General features: G+C 46.5%; 1 protein-coding gene across 1 annotated transcript; it reads left to right on the top strand.

The window, feature by feature from the left end:
• Positions 1-8,245: 8,245 nt before the first annotated feature.
• LOC306918382 (gap junction Cx32.2 protein-like) lies at positions 8,246-9,596 on the top strand (the record flags this gene model as incomplete). The annotated part of the gene is made up of 2 exons (XM_079531279.1): positions 8,246-8,374; positions 9,326-9,596. Coding segments are annotated over 2 exons (400 nt in total), but the record flags the coding sequence as incomplete, so codon positions are not given.
• Positions 9,597-16,006: the final 6,410 nt, after the last annotated feature.

Here is a 16,006-nt window from a genome sequence, read left to right as displayed (position 1 = left end):
CACACACACACACACACACACACACACACACACACACACACACACACACACACACACACACACACACACACACACACACACACACACACACACAGTGCTCTCCTGCTAAAGTCCAAGGTTGCGCGGCAGGGCGGTCAGCAACGCTTCACTTAAACACCGTCAGCGTCAGCAGAAGATCACACTTAACCCCTTCTGGGCGGGAAGCCCTGATGGTGTTTTAAAAGCATCATGTTATACTTTAGCTGTTGAGAAATAGCAGATCTACAAGCTCGTAGCACGGCACCGAGTGCCGCGCTACGAGCTTGTAGATCTGGTATTTTTCATTTTATTTTTCCTAATCGTGAAAATGTGGTGGAAATCTTTGGATATATATATTCTTTCAGAGCGAACGTTTTTTAACTTCTGAGGGGCGCGGGTGGGGGGGGGGGGGGGGTCCCTGGAACAACATATTTTCAGATGGGGGTCCACGGCCGATAATACATCATATCTTTGGGGCTCCTAGACATGAAAACGTTTGAGAACGACTGACACACATCGTTTTCAGAAAAGTGTCATGATTTAGAAGGAATGTGTTCTCAGGTCTATATGGGTTAAAAGGTAATTAATAATATATGCATGTTGGACACTTACTGTACCTCTTACTGTACTTCTTACTGTACCTCTTGTGTACGCAAAATAATACTTACAATATACCGTACTATAGTATAGGCAGCATCATGTATATTTCAGTTCGTATTTGTATTGGAATTTCAACGTGAATAATGTTCTTTTTTTGCACTTGTGTTTGCTCATAATTATAAATCATAAAACACCAAATCTTTTTAAAATTATTAATATAGCACACTTGTACAAATATGTACACTTACATTACTAAATATTTAGCCATGTTCTTGTGTTGTTTTGCTTGTCACAACAATGCAATTTATGATTCATTTTTAAGTGGTGCAACCACCTCCTTAAGTGACTATGTGTGTGTGTGTGTGTGTGTGTGTGTGTGGCTGACTGACTGACTGGGTGGCTGGGTGCGTCTGAGCACGAAAACAGCATGGTTGTTTTTCACCACCTGTGCGCAACCTAACACACACACAAACACACACGCACATATTAACTGTATATATGGTGATTTCGGGTGTGCCAGTACAGTACAGTGACAGTACAGTACTGCCCACTTCGACAGGCTGGCATGGCTTAGGGTCGACGACAGAGTACAGCATCTTGCAATGGGTCTGGTCCACAAGATTCACTACACCACCAAGATACCCATGTACCGGTCTAGATACTTCCTTAATGTTAACGAAGTCCACACCCACAACACCAGAGGGAGTGCAACGAACCATGTACAACCCAGACAAACAAGGGACTAAATTCTTTTCGCTCCTATGCCACCAAAATGTGGAACACCCTACCAACAGTCATTAAGACATGCGAATCCCTTGACTCCTTCAAAACCGCTCTCAAAGGGCACCTACGGATGGCTGCAATTCGAAACTGGCCCCCGTAAAATCTGAATCCCCCCCCACCGCCCCCCCCCCCCCCCCCCCCCCCTTTTTCCCTCACTGTATATGTTTCTTTTCCCTTTTTACCTCCATTATGATGAATTTCTGTTCTGTTCTTTGTCTATATAGAAGTGTCTATTTGTACGTCTCTAAATGTGTTGATGAATTGAACATGGTGGACCCTCTTGTAAACAAGTGTAATGCTTAATTGGGTCGTCCACTCACAGTTAACAGTCTTTGTATTGAGTTTGTGCTTGAAATGTACTGTAATTCTGCAAACTGTTAATACATATTTCAATCAATCAATCAATACAGTGAAGGGTACAGTAGAGGGACCCCCACACGGTAACTCTGTCATTTCTCAACCGTTTCGGACGCGGGGCGGCTCGTGCGTTCCTGTGGGTCTGGAACTCTCCCCCCCCCCCCCCCCCCCCCACCCCCACCCCGGGGACCCCCACAAGGAGTTGCACCACTTACTTCACACGGGTGTGATTTATTCCGTTTTTTGGTATTTTGACCGAATGCCTATAGATAATACACACACACACACACACACATTTAAAATGTACATTTTCCTTGAAATAGTTCTACATAATGTATAACATACTGTACCAATAGTTTTGCTATGTTGTAACGTTTAAAGGCTCATATAACTGTAATGTTTACTAACTCCATTCTGGGCGGGAACCACTTTTGGTGTTTTAAAGCATTATGTTATACTTTAGCTATTGAAAAATAGCAGACCTACAAGCTCGTAGCGCGCCACCGAGTGGCGCGCTATGAGCTTGTAGATCTGCTATTTTTTTTGAAAAATCTTGAAAATGTGGCACAAATATTTGAATATATATTCTTTCAGAATACGTTTTTTAACTCAAATCTTTGCTTCTGGGGGGGTCCCTGAAACAACATATTTTCAGATGGGGGTCGGTGGCCAATTACAGATAATTTGTGGGTCCTTGACATTAATATTGGGCATCACTGGTACAGACACATTAGGTTTTTCAGAACATTGTCATCATTTAGAAGACTTTTTTTTTTATTTCGACGTCAATAAAACACTAAGGGTCGCCCACCTGCCCCTGGCAGCTAAATAAAACACTAAGGGTCGCCCACCTGCCCCTGGCAGCTAAATAAAACACTAAGGGTCGCCCACCTGCCCCTGGCAGCTAAATAAAACACTAAGGGTCGCCCACCTGCCCCTGGCAGCTAAATAAAAAACTAAGGGTTGCCCACCTGCTCCTGGCAGCTACATAAAACACTAAGGGTTGCCCACCTGCCCCTGGCAGCTAAATAAAACACTAAGGGTCGCCCACCTGCCCCTGGCAGCTAAATAAAAAACTAAGGGTTGCCCACCTGCCCCTGGCAGCTAAATAAAACACCAAGGGTCGCTAAATAAAACACTAAGGGTCGCCCACCTGCCCCTGGCAGCTAAATAAAACACTAAGGGTCGCCCACCTGCCCCTGGCAGCTAAATAAAACACTAAGGGTCGCCCACCTGCCCCTGGCAGCTAAATAAAACACTAAGGGTCGCCCACCTGCTCCTGGCATCTAAATAAAACACTAAGGGTCGCCCACCTGCCCCTGGCAGCTAAATAAAACACTAAGGGTCGCCCACCTGCCCCTGGCAGCTAAATAAAACACTAAGGGTCGCCCACCTGCCCCTGGCAGCTAAATAAAACACTAAGGGTCGCCCACCTGCCCCTGGCAGCTAAATAAAACACTAAGGGTCGCCCACCTGCCCCTGGCAGCTAAATAAAACACTAAGGGTCGCCCACCTGCCCCTGGCAGCTAAATAAAACACTAAGGGTCGCCCACCTGCCCCTGGCAGCTAAATAAAACACTAAGGGTCGCCCACCTGCTCCTGGCATCTAAATAAAACACTAAGGGTCGCCCACCTGCCCCTGGCAGCTAAATAAAACACTAAGGGTCGCCCACCTGCCCCTGGCAGCTAAATAAAACACTAAGGGTCGCCCACCTGCCCCTGGCAGCTAAATAAAACACTAAGGGTCGCCCACCTGCCCCTGGCAGCTAAATAAAACACTAAGGGTCGCCCACCTGCCCCTGGCAGCTAAATAAAACACTAAGGGTCGCCCACCTGCCCCTGGCAGCTAAATAAAACACTAAGGGTTGCCCACCTGCCCCTGGCAGCTAAATAAAACACTAAGGGTTGCCCACCTGCCCCTGGCAGCTAAATAAAACACTAAGGGTCGCCCACCTGCCCCTGGCAGCTAAATAAAACACTAAGGGTTGCCCACCTGCCCCTGGCAGCTAAATAAAACACTAAGGGTCGCCCACCTGCTCCTGGCAGCTAAATAATACACTAAGGGTTGCCCACCTGCCCCTGGCAGCTAAATAAAACACTAAGGGTCGCCCACCTCCCCCTGGCAGCTAAATAATACACTAAGGGTCGCCCACCTGCCCCTGGCAGGTAAATAAAACACTAAGGGTTGCCCACCTGCCCCTGGCAGCTAAATAAAACACTAAGGGTCGCCCACCTGCCCCTGGCAGCTAAATAAAACACTACGGGTCGCCCACCTGCCCCTGGCAGCTAAATAAAACACTAAGGGTCGCCCACCTGCCCCTGGCAGCTAAATAAAACACTAAGGGTCGCCCACCTGCCCCTGGCAGCTAAATAAAACAATAAGGGTCTCCCACCTGCCCCTGGCAGCTAAATAAAACACTAAGGGTCGCCCACCTGCCCCTGGCAGCTAAATAAAACACTAAGGGTCGCCCACCTGCCCCTGGCAGCTAAATAAAACACTAAGGGTCGCCCACCTGCCCCTGGCAGCTAAATAAAACACTAAGGGTCGCCCACCTGCCCCTGGCAGCTACATAAAACACTAAGGGTCGCCCACCTGCCCCTGGCAGCTAAATAAAACACTAAGGGTCGCCCACCTGCCCCTGGCAGCTAAATAAAAAACTAAGGGTTGCCCACCTGCTCCTGGCAGCTAAATAAAACACTAAGGGTCGCCCACCTGCCCCTGGCAGCTAAATAAAACACTAAGGGTCGCCCACCTGCCCCTGGCAGCTAAATAAAACACTAAGGGTCGCCCACCTGCCCCTGGCAGCTAAATAAAACACTAAGGGTCGCCCACCTGCCCCTGGCCGCTAAATAAAACACTAAGGGTCCCCCACCTGCCCCTGGCAGCTAAATAAAACACTAAGGGTTGCCCACCTGCCCCTGGCAGCTAAATAAAACACTAAGGGTTGCCCACCTGCCCCTGGCAGGTAAATACAACACTAAGGGTTGCCCACCTGCCCCTGGCAGCTAAATAAAACACTAAGGGTTGCCCACCTGCCCCTGGCAGCTAAATAAAACACTAAGGGTTGTCCACCTGCCCCTGGCAGCTAAATAAAACACTAAGGGTTGTCCACCTGCCCCTGGCAGCTAAATAAAACACTAAGGGTCGCCCACCTGCCCCTGGCAGCTAAATAAAACACTAAGGGTCGCCCACCTGCCCCTGGCAGCTAAATAAAACACTAAGGGTTGCCCACCTGCCCCTGGCAGCTAAATAAAACACTAAGGGTTTCCCACCTGCCCCTGGCAGCTAAATAAAACACTAAGGGTCGCCCACCTGCCCCTGGCAGCTAAATTAAATTGTTAACAATGGTTTTGGGTCAAAAGGCCTTCTACCTACACGCCAAACAGTGTGCCGTTTTCAAAAGCAACAAGTATGTTTCCCCTCAGACCCAGTACTGACCAGCACAGAGCCCGGTAGGTGGGAGAGTGTGTTTCCCCTCAGACCCAGTACTGACCAGCACAGAGCCCGGTAGGTGGGAGAGTGCCCCATCTTGTGACAGAGCAGAGGTACTGCACTGCACTGCGGCGTTCCATCAGCTCGTTGAACAGTTAATCGTGATTGGTTGAACCGTTTCAACTCAAAGCCATTATAAAGGCCTGATGCCTCATCCACACACATCAAACACATCAAACAAATGGTTGGTCTTTTTTTTTTGTTTATGCCACCACAATGCTTTAACAATGGGAGTCATGTGTTTGATTGCTGATTGCTGAACACAAATGTTTGGTCAAACCATGTGACTCCCATTGGAAAAGCATTGTGGTGGCCTAAAAAAACAAAAAGAAATTGAATGGAAACCCAAAATGTTCATTTTTCAGGAAATGAAAAATGTGATTTTTTTTTAAGGAAATGAAGAAAACCTTATATTTTTTTAAACAATGGGATATACGGCCTCATCAAAGTTGGTGTTGTAACTTTATATATTGTCAATTACTTCCATGAGAGGGAGAGAGGTGGTGGAGTTAGCTGCTTTATAGCAGACAGTTTGAGAGGAGGAGAGGTAAAGCAAAGCAAAGCAAAGTTACTATATCTGGGCTAAGCTCAAGAACTTGTTTCCAGCCAGGCCCTGCTCATAGAACATTTCATCGTAGTGGTTCAATGCCTTGTTCAAGGGCACTTCAGCGGTGGTCATTTTAACGTGTCGGACCGCTGATTCGAACTGGCGACCTTCCGGTATCAAGACCGCTCCGCAATCCGTTCGGCCACCGCTGTCAGGAGTTAGCTCCTTTAGCAGACAGTTTGAGAGGGGGAGAGGTGGTGGAGTTAGCTGCTTTATAGCAGACAGTTTGAGAGGAGGAGAGGTGGTGGAGTTAGGTCCTTTAGCAGACAGTTTGAGAGGGGGAGAGGTGGTGGAGTTAGCTGCTTTAGCAGACAGTTTGAGAGGGAGAGAGGTGGTGGAGTTAGCTGCTTTATAGCAGACAGTTTGAGAGGGAGAGAGGTGGTGGAGTTAGCTGCTTTATAGCAGACAGTTTGAGAGGGAGAGAGGTGGTGGAGTTAGCTGCTTTATAGCAGACAGTTTGAGAGGGAGAGAGGTGGTGGAGTTAGCTGCTTTATAGCAGACAGTTTGAGAGGGGGAGAGGTGGTGGAGTTAGCTGCTTTAGCATACAGTTTGAGAGGGAGAGAGGTGGTGGAGTTAGCTGCTTTATAGCAGACAGTTTGAGAGGGAGAGAGGTGGTGGAGTTAGCTGCTTTATAGCAGACAGTTTGAGAGGGAGAGAGGTGGTGGAGTTAGCTGCTTTATAGCAGACAGTTTGAGAGGGAGAGAGGTGGTGGAGTTAGCTGCTTTATAGCAGACAGTTTGAGGTGGAGAGGTGGTGGAGTTAGCTGCTTTATAGCAGACAGTTTGAGGTGGAGAGGTGGTGGAGTTAGCTGCTTTATAGCAGACAGTTTGAGGTGGAGAGGTGGTGGAGTTAGCTGCTTTATAGCAGACAGTTTGAGGTGGAGAGGTGGTGGAGTTAGCTGCTTTATAGCAGACAGTTTGAGGTGGAGAGGTGGTGGAGTTAGCTGCTTTAGCAGACAGTTTGAGGTGGAGAGGTGGTGGAGTTAGCTGCTTTATAGCAGACAGTTTGAGGTGGAGAGGTGGTGGAGTTAGCTGCTTTATAGCAGACAGTTTGAGGAGGAGAGGTGGTGGAGTTAGCTGCTTTATAGCAGACAGTTTGAGGAGGAGAGGTGGTGGAGTTAGCTGCTTTATAGCAGACAGTTTGAGGTGGAGAGAGGTGGTGGAGTTAGCTGCTTTATAGCAGACAGTTTGAGGTGGAGAGGTGGTGGAGTTAGCTGCTTTATAGCAGACAGTTTGAGGTGGAGAGGTGGTGGAGTTAGCTGCTTTATAGCAGACAGTTTGAGGTGGAGAGGTGGTGGAGTTAGCTGCTTTAGCAGACAGTTTGAGGTGGAGAGGTGGTGGAGTTAGCTGCTTTATAGCAGACAGTTTGAGGTGGAGAGGTGGTGGAGTTAGCTGCTTTATAGCAGACAGTTTGAGGTGGAGAGGTGGTGGAGTTAGCTGCTTTAGCAGACAGTTTGAGGTGGAGAGGTGGTGGAGTTAGCTGCTTTATAGCAGACAGTTTGAGGTGGAGAGGTGGTGGAGTTAGCTGCTTTATAGCAGACAGTTTGAGGTGGAGAGGTGGTGGAGTTAGCTGCTTTATAGCAGACAGTTTGAGGAGAGGTGGTGGAGTTAGCTGCTTTATAGCAGACAGTTTGAGGAGGAGAGGTGGTGGAGTTAGCTGCTTTATAGCAGACAGTTTGAGAGGGAGAGAGGTGGTGGAGTTAGCTGCTTTATAGCAGACAGTTTGAGAGGGAGAGAGGTGGTGGAGTTAGCTGCTTTATAGCAGACAGTTTGAGGTGGAGAGGTGGTGGAGTTAGCTGCTTTATAGCAGACAGTTTGAGGTGGAGAGGTGGTGGAGTTAGCTGCTTTATAGCAGACAGTTTGAGGTGGAGAGGTGGTGGAGTTAGCTGCTTTAGCAGACAGTTTGAGAGGGAGAGAGGTGGTGGAGTTAGCTGCTTTATAGCAGACAGTTTGAGGTGGAGAGGTGGTGGAGTTAGCTGCTTTATAGCAGACAGTTTGAGGTGGAGAGGTGGTGGAGTTAGCTGCTTTATAGCAGACAGTTTGAGAGGGAGAGAGGTGGTGGAGTTAGCTGCTTTAGCAGACAGTTTGAGGTGGAGAGGTGGTGGAGTTAGCTGCTTTATAGCAGACAGTTTGAGGTGGAGAGGTGGTGGAGTTAGCTGCTTTATAGCAGACAGTTTGAGGTGGAGAGGTGGTGGAGTTAGCTGCTTTATAGCAGACAGTTTGAGGTGGAGAGGTGGTGGAGTTAGTTTGAGGGTCCAATGGAGTTAAGAGGTTTTGTCCAATGCGTTTACTACTTTCCATTGGTTCATAAGTTATGAGGTTTAATTGGACAGGAACGTAATATTAATGTTCCAGACTCATTAATATTAATGATATTCTAATTACCAGATGGGGGAGTGGGGATTCCTGTCCTCCCTTTTGGATAAGGTCCAGACCCATTCCACGGTGGTCGGGAAGGTGTGGCTGTCGGTTCTGTTCATATTCAGGATCATGGTTCTGGGAGCCGGAGCTGAGAAGGTACTGTAGAAGTCTGATTATTCATCATGTTTACAGATCTGGTACTGTAGAAGTCTGTTTATCCATCATGTACAGACACGTGTTGTTTTTGTCGACTAAAACTAAGACGAAAGAAGTTCGTCGACTACCTGTTTTTCACTGAGGAAAACTAAATGAAAACTAAGCTATGACGACTAAAACTATAAGACTAAATATACTGACAATTGTGTCAACAAATTCAAACTAGAAAAAAATTTCAGGAAGGGACTAGTGGACAAGAGATCCACTAGGAAGGGACTAGTGGACAAGAGATCCACTAGGAAGGGACTAGTGGACAAGAGATCCACTAGGAAGGGACTAGTGGACAAGAGATCCACTAGGAAGGGACTAGTGGACAAGAGATCCAGTATAAGTCATTTTACACTTGGTTGCATGCTGAAAATAGCAGCCTGGCTGTAAGAACATGTGTTAACACCTGTCCTGTTGTTAACAGGTGTATTACTGCAGGTGTGTTACTGTTGTTGACAGGTGTAACTGTTGTTAACACCTGTCCTGTTGCTAACAGGTGTAACTGTTGTTATCACCTGTCATGTTGCTAACAGGTGTAACTGTTGTTATCACCTGTCCTGTTGCTAACAGGTGTAACTGTTGTTATCACCTGTCCTGTTGTTAACAGGTGTAACTGTTGTTAACACCTGTCCTGTTGCTAACAGGTGTAACTGTTGTTAACACCTGTCCTGTTGTTAACAGGTGTAACTGTTGTTATCACCTGTCCTGTTGCTAACAGGTGTAACTGTTGTTATCACCTGTCCTGTTGCTAACAGGTGTAACTGTTGTTATCACCTGTCCTGTTGCTAACAGGTGTAACTGTTGTTAACACCTGTCCTGTTGCTAACAGGTGTAACTGTTGTTAACACCTGTCCTGTTGCTAACAGGTGTAACTGTTGTTAACACCTGTCCTGTTGCTAACAGGTGTGGGGGGACGAGCAGTCCAACATGATCTGCAACACCAAACAGGTCGGCTGTAAGAACGTGTGCTACGACCACGCCTTCCCCATCTCCCACGTGCGTTTCTGGGTGCTCCAGATCGTCTTCGTGTCCACGCCCACTCTGCTGTACCTGGGTCACGTGATGCACGTCATCCACGCAGAGAACAAGCTGAGGGAGCGCATGGCGGGGGGCGGAGACCTGCTCATCACACCGCCAAAATACTCCGACGTGACTGGACACGTCAAGATCAAAGGTAAACCCATTTAGACCTGAGGACGATTCTACAAATGTCGTCTAAATCCTGACAGTTTTCTTGAAAAACCTCATGTTTCTACATCAGTGGTTCTCACAGGGTTAAACCCTCATGTTTCTATATCAGTGGTTCTCACAGGGTTAAAAACTCATGTTTCTATATCAGTGGTTCTCACAGGGTTAAACCTCATGTTTCTATATCAGTGGTTCTCACAGGGTTAAACCTCATGTTTCTATATCAGTGGTTCTCACAGGGTTAAACCCTCATGTTTCTATATCAGTGGTTCTCACAGGGTTAAACCTCATGTTTCTATATCAGTGGTTCTCACAGGGTTAAAAACTCATGTTTCTATATCAGTGGTTCTCACAGGGTTAAAACCTCATGTTTCTATATCAGTGGTTCTCACAGGGTTAAAACCTCATGTTTCTATATCAGTGGTTCTCACAGGGTTAAACCTCATGTTTCTATATCAGTGGTTCTCACAGGGTTAAACCTCATGTTTCTATATCAGTGGTTCTCACAGGGTTAAAACCTCATGTTTCTATATCAGTGGTTCTCACAGGGTTAAACCTCATGTTTCTATATCAGTGGTTCTCACAGGGTTAAAACCTCATGTTTCTATATCAGTGGTTCTCACAGGGTTAAACCTCATGTTTCTATATCAGTGGTTCTCACAGGGTTAAAACCTCATGTTTCTATATCAGTGGTTCTCACAGGGTTAAACCTCATGTTTCTATGTCAGTGGTTCTGAAAGGGTTAAAACATCATGTTTCTATGTCAGTGGTTCTCACAGGGTTAAACCTCATGTTTCTATGTCAGTGGTTCTGAAAGGGTTAAAACATCATGTTTCTATGTCAGTGGTTCTCACAGGGTTAAACCTCATGTTTCTATGTCAGTGGTTCTCACAGGGTTAAACCCTCATGTTTCTATATCAGTGGTTCTCACAGGGTTAAACCTCATGTTTCTATATCAGTGGTTCTCACAGGGTTAAAACCTCATGTTTCTATATCAGTGGTTCTCACAGGGTTAAACCTCATGTTTCTATATCAGTGGTTCTCACAGGGTTAAACCTCATGTTTCTATATCAGTGGTTCTCACAGGGTTAAAACCTCATGTTTCTATATCAGTGGTTCTCACAGGGTTAAACCTCATGTTTCTATATCAGTGGTTCTCACAGGGTTAAAACCTCATGTTTCTATATCAGTGGTTCTCACAGGGTTAAACCTCATGTTTCTATGTCAGTGGTTCTGAAAGGGTTAAAACATCATGTTTCTATGTCAGTGGTTCTCACAGGGTTAAACCTCATGTTTCTATGTCAGTGGTTCTGAAAGGGTTAAAACATCATGTTTCTATGTCAGTGGTTCTCACAGGGTTAAACCTCATGTTTCTATGTCAGTTGTTCTCACAGGGTTAAACCCTCATGTTTCTATATCAGTGGTTCTCACAGGGTTAAACCCTCATGTTTCTATATCAGTGGTTCTCACAGGGTTAAACCTCATGTTTCTATATCAGTGGTTCTCACAGGGTTAAAACCTCATGTTTCTATATCAGTGGTTCTCACAGGGTTAAAACCTCATGTTTCTATATCAGTGGTTCTCACAGGGTTAAACCTCATGTTTCTATGTCAGTGGTTCTCACAGGGTTAAACCTCATGTTTCTATGTCAGTGGTTCTGAAAGGGTTAAAACATCATGTTTCTATGTCAGTGGTTCTCACAGGGTTAAACCTCATGTTTCTATGTCAGTGGTTCTCACAGGGTTAAACCCTCATGTTTCTATATCAGTGGTTCTCACAGGGTTAAAACCTCATGTTTCTATGTCAGTGGTTCTCACAGGGTTAAACCCTATGTTTCTATATCAGTGGTTCTCACAGGGTTAAACCTCATGTTTCTATGTCAGTGGTTCTCACAGGGTTAAACCCTCATGTTTCTATATCAGTGGTTCTCACAGGGTTAAACCTCATGTTTCTATGTCAGTGGTTCTCACAGGGTTAAACCCTCATGTTTCTATATCAGTGGTTCTCACAGGGTTAAAACCTCATGTTTCTATATCAGTGGTTCTCACATGGTTAAAACCTCATGTTTCTATATCAGTGGTTCTCACAGGGTTAAACCCTATGTTTCTATATCAGTGGTTCTCACAGGGTTAAACCCTATGTTTCTATATCAGTGGTTCTCACATGGTTAAAACCTCATGTTTCTATATCAGTGGTTCTCACAGGGTTAAACCTCATGTTTCTATATCAGTAGTCTGAAAATATGCCGCGCTACGAGTAATAGTGCCGATATTACGAGGTAATAGTGCCGCACTACGAGCTTGTAGATCTGTTATTTTTCAACAGCTAAAGTATAACATGATCCTTTAAAACACCAACAAGGGGTTCCCGCCCAGAATGGGTTAATACTCGGACGGGATTGGACACGTCAAGATCAAAGGTACACTGTGTCCTGTGTTTCTATTGGTCGACCTCCTACAGGGTGTTACACCTCACACTGTGTCCTGTGTTTCTATAGGTGACCTCCTGTGTCCTGTGTTTCTATAGGTGACCTCCTATAGGGTGTTACACCTCACACTGTGTCCTGTGTTTCTATAGGTGACCTCCTACAGGGTGTTACACCTCACACTGTGTCCTGTGTTTCTATAGGTGACCTCCTACAGGGTGTTACACCTCACACTGTGTCCTGTGTTTCTATAGGTGACCTCCTATAGGGTGTTACACCTCACACTGTGTCCTGTGTTTCTATAGGTGACCTCCTATAGGGTGTTACACCTCACACTGTGTCCTGTGTTTCTATAGGTGACCTCCTACAGGGTGTTACACCTCACACTGTGTCCTGTGTTTCTATAGGTGACCTCCTATAGCAGGGTGTTACACCTCACACTGTGTCCTGTGTTTCTATAGGTGACCTCCTACAGGGTGTTACACCTCACACTGTGTCCTGTGTTTCTATAGGTGACCTCCTACAGGGTGTTACACCTCACACTGTGTCCTGTGTTTCTAGGTGACCTCCTACAGGGTGTTACACCTCACACTGTGTCCTGTGTTTCTATAGGTGACCTCCTATAGCAGGGTGTTACACCTCACACTGTGTCCTGTGTTTCTATAGGTGACCTCCTATAGCAGGGTGTTACACCTCACACTGTGTCCTGTGTTTCTATAGGTGACCTCCTATAGCAGGGTGTTACACCTCACACTGTGTCCTGTGTTTCTATAGGTGACCTCCTATAGCAGGGTGTTACACCTCACACTGTGTCCTGTGTTTCTATAGGTGACCTCCTATAGCAGGGTGTTACACCTCACACTGTGTCCTGTGTTTCTATAGGTGACCTCCTATAGCAGGGTGTTACACCTCACACTGTGTCCTGTGTTTCTAGGTGACCTCCTATAGCAGGGTGTTACACCTCACACTGTGTCCTGTGTTTCTATAGGTGACCTCCTATAGGGTGTTACACCTCACACTGTGTCCTGTGTTTCTATAGGTGACCTCCTATAGGGTGTTACACCTCACACTGTGTCCTGTGTTTCTATAGGTGACCTCCTATAGGGTGTTACACCTCACACTGTGTCCTGTGTTTCTATAGGTGACCTCCTACAGGGTGTTACACCTCACACTGTGTCCTGTGTTTCTATAGGTGACCTCCTATAGGGTGTTACACCTCACACTGTGTCCTGTGTTTCTATAGGTGACCTCCTACAGGGTGTTACACCTCACACTGTGTCCTGTGTTTCTATAGGTGACCTCCTACAGGGTGTTACACCTCACACTGTGTCCTGTGTTTCTATAGGTGACCTCCTATAGGGTGTTACACCTCACACTGTGTCCTGTGTTTCTATAGGTGACCTCCTACAGGGTGTTACACCTCACACTGTGTCCTGTGTTTCTATAGGTGACCTCCTACAGGGTGTTACACCTCACACTGTGTCCTGTGTTTCTATAGGTGACCTCCTACAGGGTGTTACACCTCACACTGTGTCCTGTGTTTCTATAGGTGACCTCCTACAGGGTGTTACACCTCACACTGTGTCCTGTGTTTCTATAGGTGACCTCCTATAGGGTGTTACACCTCACACTGTGTCCTGTGTTTCTATAGGTGACCTCCTACAGGGTGTTACACCTCACACTGTGTCCTGTGTTTCTATAGGTGACCTCCTACAGGGTGTTACACCTCACACTGTGTCCTGTGTTTCTATAGGTGACCTCCTACAGGGTGTTACACCTCACACTGTGTCCTGTGTTTCTATAGGTGACCTCCTACAGGGTGTTACACCTCACACTGTGTCCTGTGTTTCTATAGGTGACCTCCTATAGGGTGTTACACCTCACACTGTGTCCTGTGTTTCTATAGGTGACCTCCTACAGGGTGTTACACCTCACACTGTGTCCTGTGTTTCTATAGGTGACCTCCTACAGGGTGTTACACCTCACACTGTGTCCTGTGTTTCTAGGTGACCTCCTATAGGGTGTTACACCTCACACTGTGTCCTGTGTTTCTATAGGTGACCTCCTACAGGGTGTTACACCTCACACTGTGTCCTGTGTTTCTATAGGTGACCTCCTACAGGGTGTTACACCTCACACTGTGTCCTGTGTTTCTAGGTGACCTCCTATAGGGTGTTACACCTCACACTGTGTCCTGTGTTTCTATAGGTGACCTCCTATAGGGTGTTACACCTCACACTGTGTCCTGTGTTTCTATAGGTGACCTCCTATAGGGTGTTACACCTCACACTGTGTCCTGTGTTTCTATAGGTGACCTCCTATAGGGTGTTACACCTCACACTGTGTCCTGTGTTTCTATAGGTGACCTCCTATAGGGTGTTACACCTCACACTGTGTCCTGTGTTTCTATAGGTGACCTCCTACAGGGTGTTACACCTCACACTGTGTCCTGTGTTTCTATAGGTGACCTCCTATAGGGTGTTACACCTCACACTGTGTCCTGTGTTTCTATAGGTGACCTCCTATAGGGTGTTACACCTCACACTGTGTCCTGTGTTTCTATAGGTGACCTCCTATACAGGGTGTTACACCTCACACTGTGTCCTGTGTTTCTATAGGTGACCTCCTATACAGGGTGTTACACCTCACACTGTGTCCTGTGTTTCTATAGGTGACCTCCTACAGGGTGTTACACCTCACACTGTGTCCTGTGTTTCTATAGGTGACCTCCTATAGGGTGTTACACCTCACACTGTGTCCTGTGTTTCTAGGTGACCTCCTATAGGGTGTTACACCTCACACTGTGTCCTGTGTTTCTATAGGTGACCTCCTATAGGGTGTTACACCTCACACTGTGTCCTGTGTTTCTATAGGTGACCTCCTATAGGGTGTTACACCTCACACTGTGTCCTGTGTTTCTAGGTGACCTCCTATAGGGTGTTACACCTCACACTGTGTCCTGTGTTTCTATAGGTGACCTCCTATAGGGTGTTACACCTCACACTGTGTCCTGTGTTTCTAGGTGACCTCCTATAGGGTGTTACACCTCACACTGTGTCCTGTGTTTCTATAGGTGACCTCCTATAGGGTGTTACACCTCACACTGTGTCCTGTGTTTCTAGGTGACCTCCTATAGGGTGTTACACCTCACACTGTGTCCTGTGTTTCTAGGTGACCTCCTATAGGGTGTTACACCTCACACTGTGTCCTGTGTTTCTATAGGTGACCTCCTATAGGGTGTTACACCTCACACTGTGTCCTGTGTTTCTATAGGTGACCTCCTATAGGGTGTTACACCTCACACTGTGTCCTGTGTTTCTATAGGTGACCTCCTATAGGGTGTTACACCTCACACTGTGTCCTGTGTTTCTATAGGTGACCTCCTATAGGGTGTTACACCTCACACTGTGTCCTGTGTTTCTATAGGTGACCTCCTATAGGGTGTTACACCTCACACTGTGTCCTGTGTTTCTATAGGTGACCTCCTATAGGGTGTTACACCTCACACTGTGTCCTGTGTTTCTATAGGTGACCTCCTACAGGGTGTTACACCTCACACTGTGTCCTGTGTTTCTATAGGTGACCTCCTATAGGGTGTTACACCTCACACTGTGTCCTGTGTTTCTATAGGTGACCTCCTATAGGGTGTTACACCTCACACTGTGTCCTGTGTTTCTATAGGTGACCTCCTATAGGGTGTTACACCTCACACTGTGTCCTGTGTTTCTATAGGTGACCTCCTATAGGGTGTTACACCTCACACTGTGTCCTGTGTTTCTATAGGTGACCTCCTATAGGGTGTTACACCTCACACTGTGTCCTGTGTTTCTATAGGTGACCTCCTATAGGGTGTTACACCTCACACTGTGTCCTGTGTTTCTATAGGTGACCTCCTACAGGGTGTTACACCTCACACTGTGTCCTGTGTTTCTATAGGTGACCTCCTATAGGGTGTTACACCTCACACTGTG

Source organism: Electrona antarctica, assembly GCF_951216825.1.
Source record: "Electrona antarctica genome assembly, contig: scaffold_1429, whole genome shotgun sequence".
Classification (NCBI taxonomy): Eukaryota; Metazoa; Chordata; class Actinopteri; order Myctophiformes; family Myctophidae; genus Electrona; species Electrona antarctica.
This window is presented reverse-complemented; position numbering and strand designations above follow the sequence as displayed.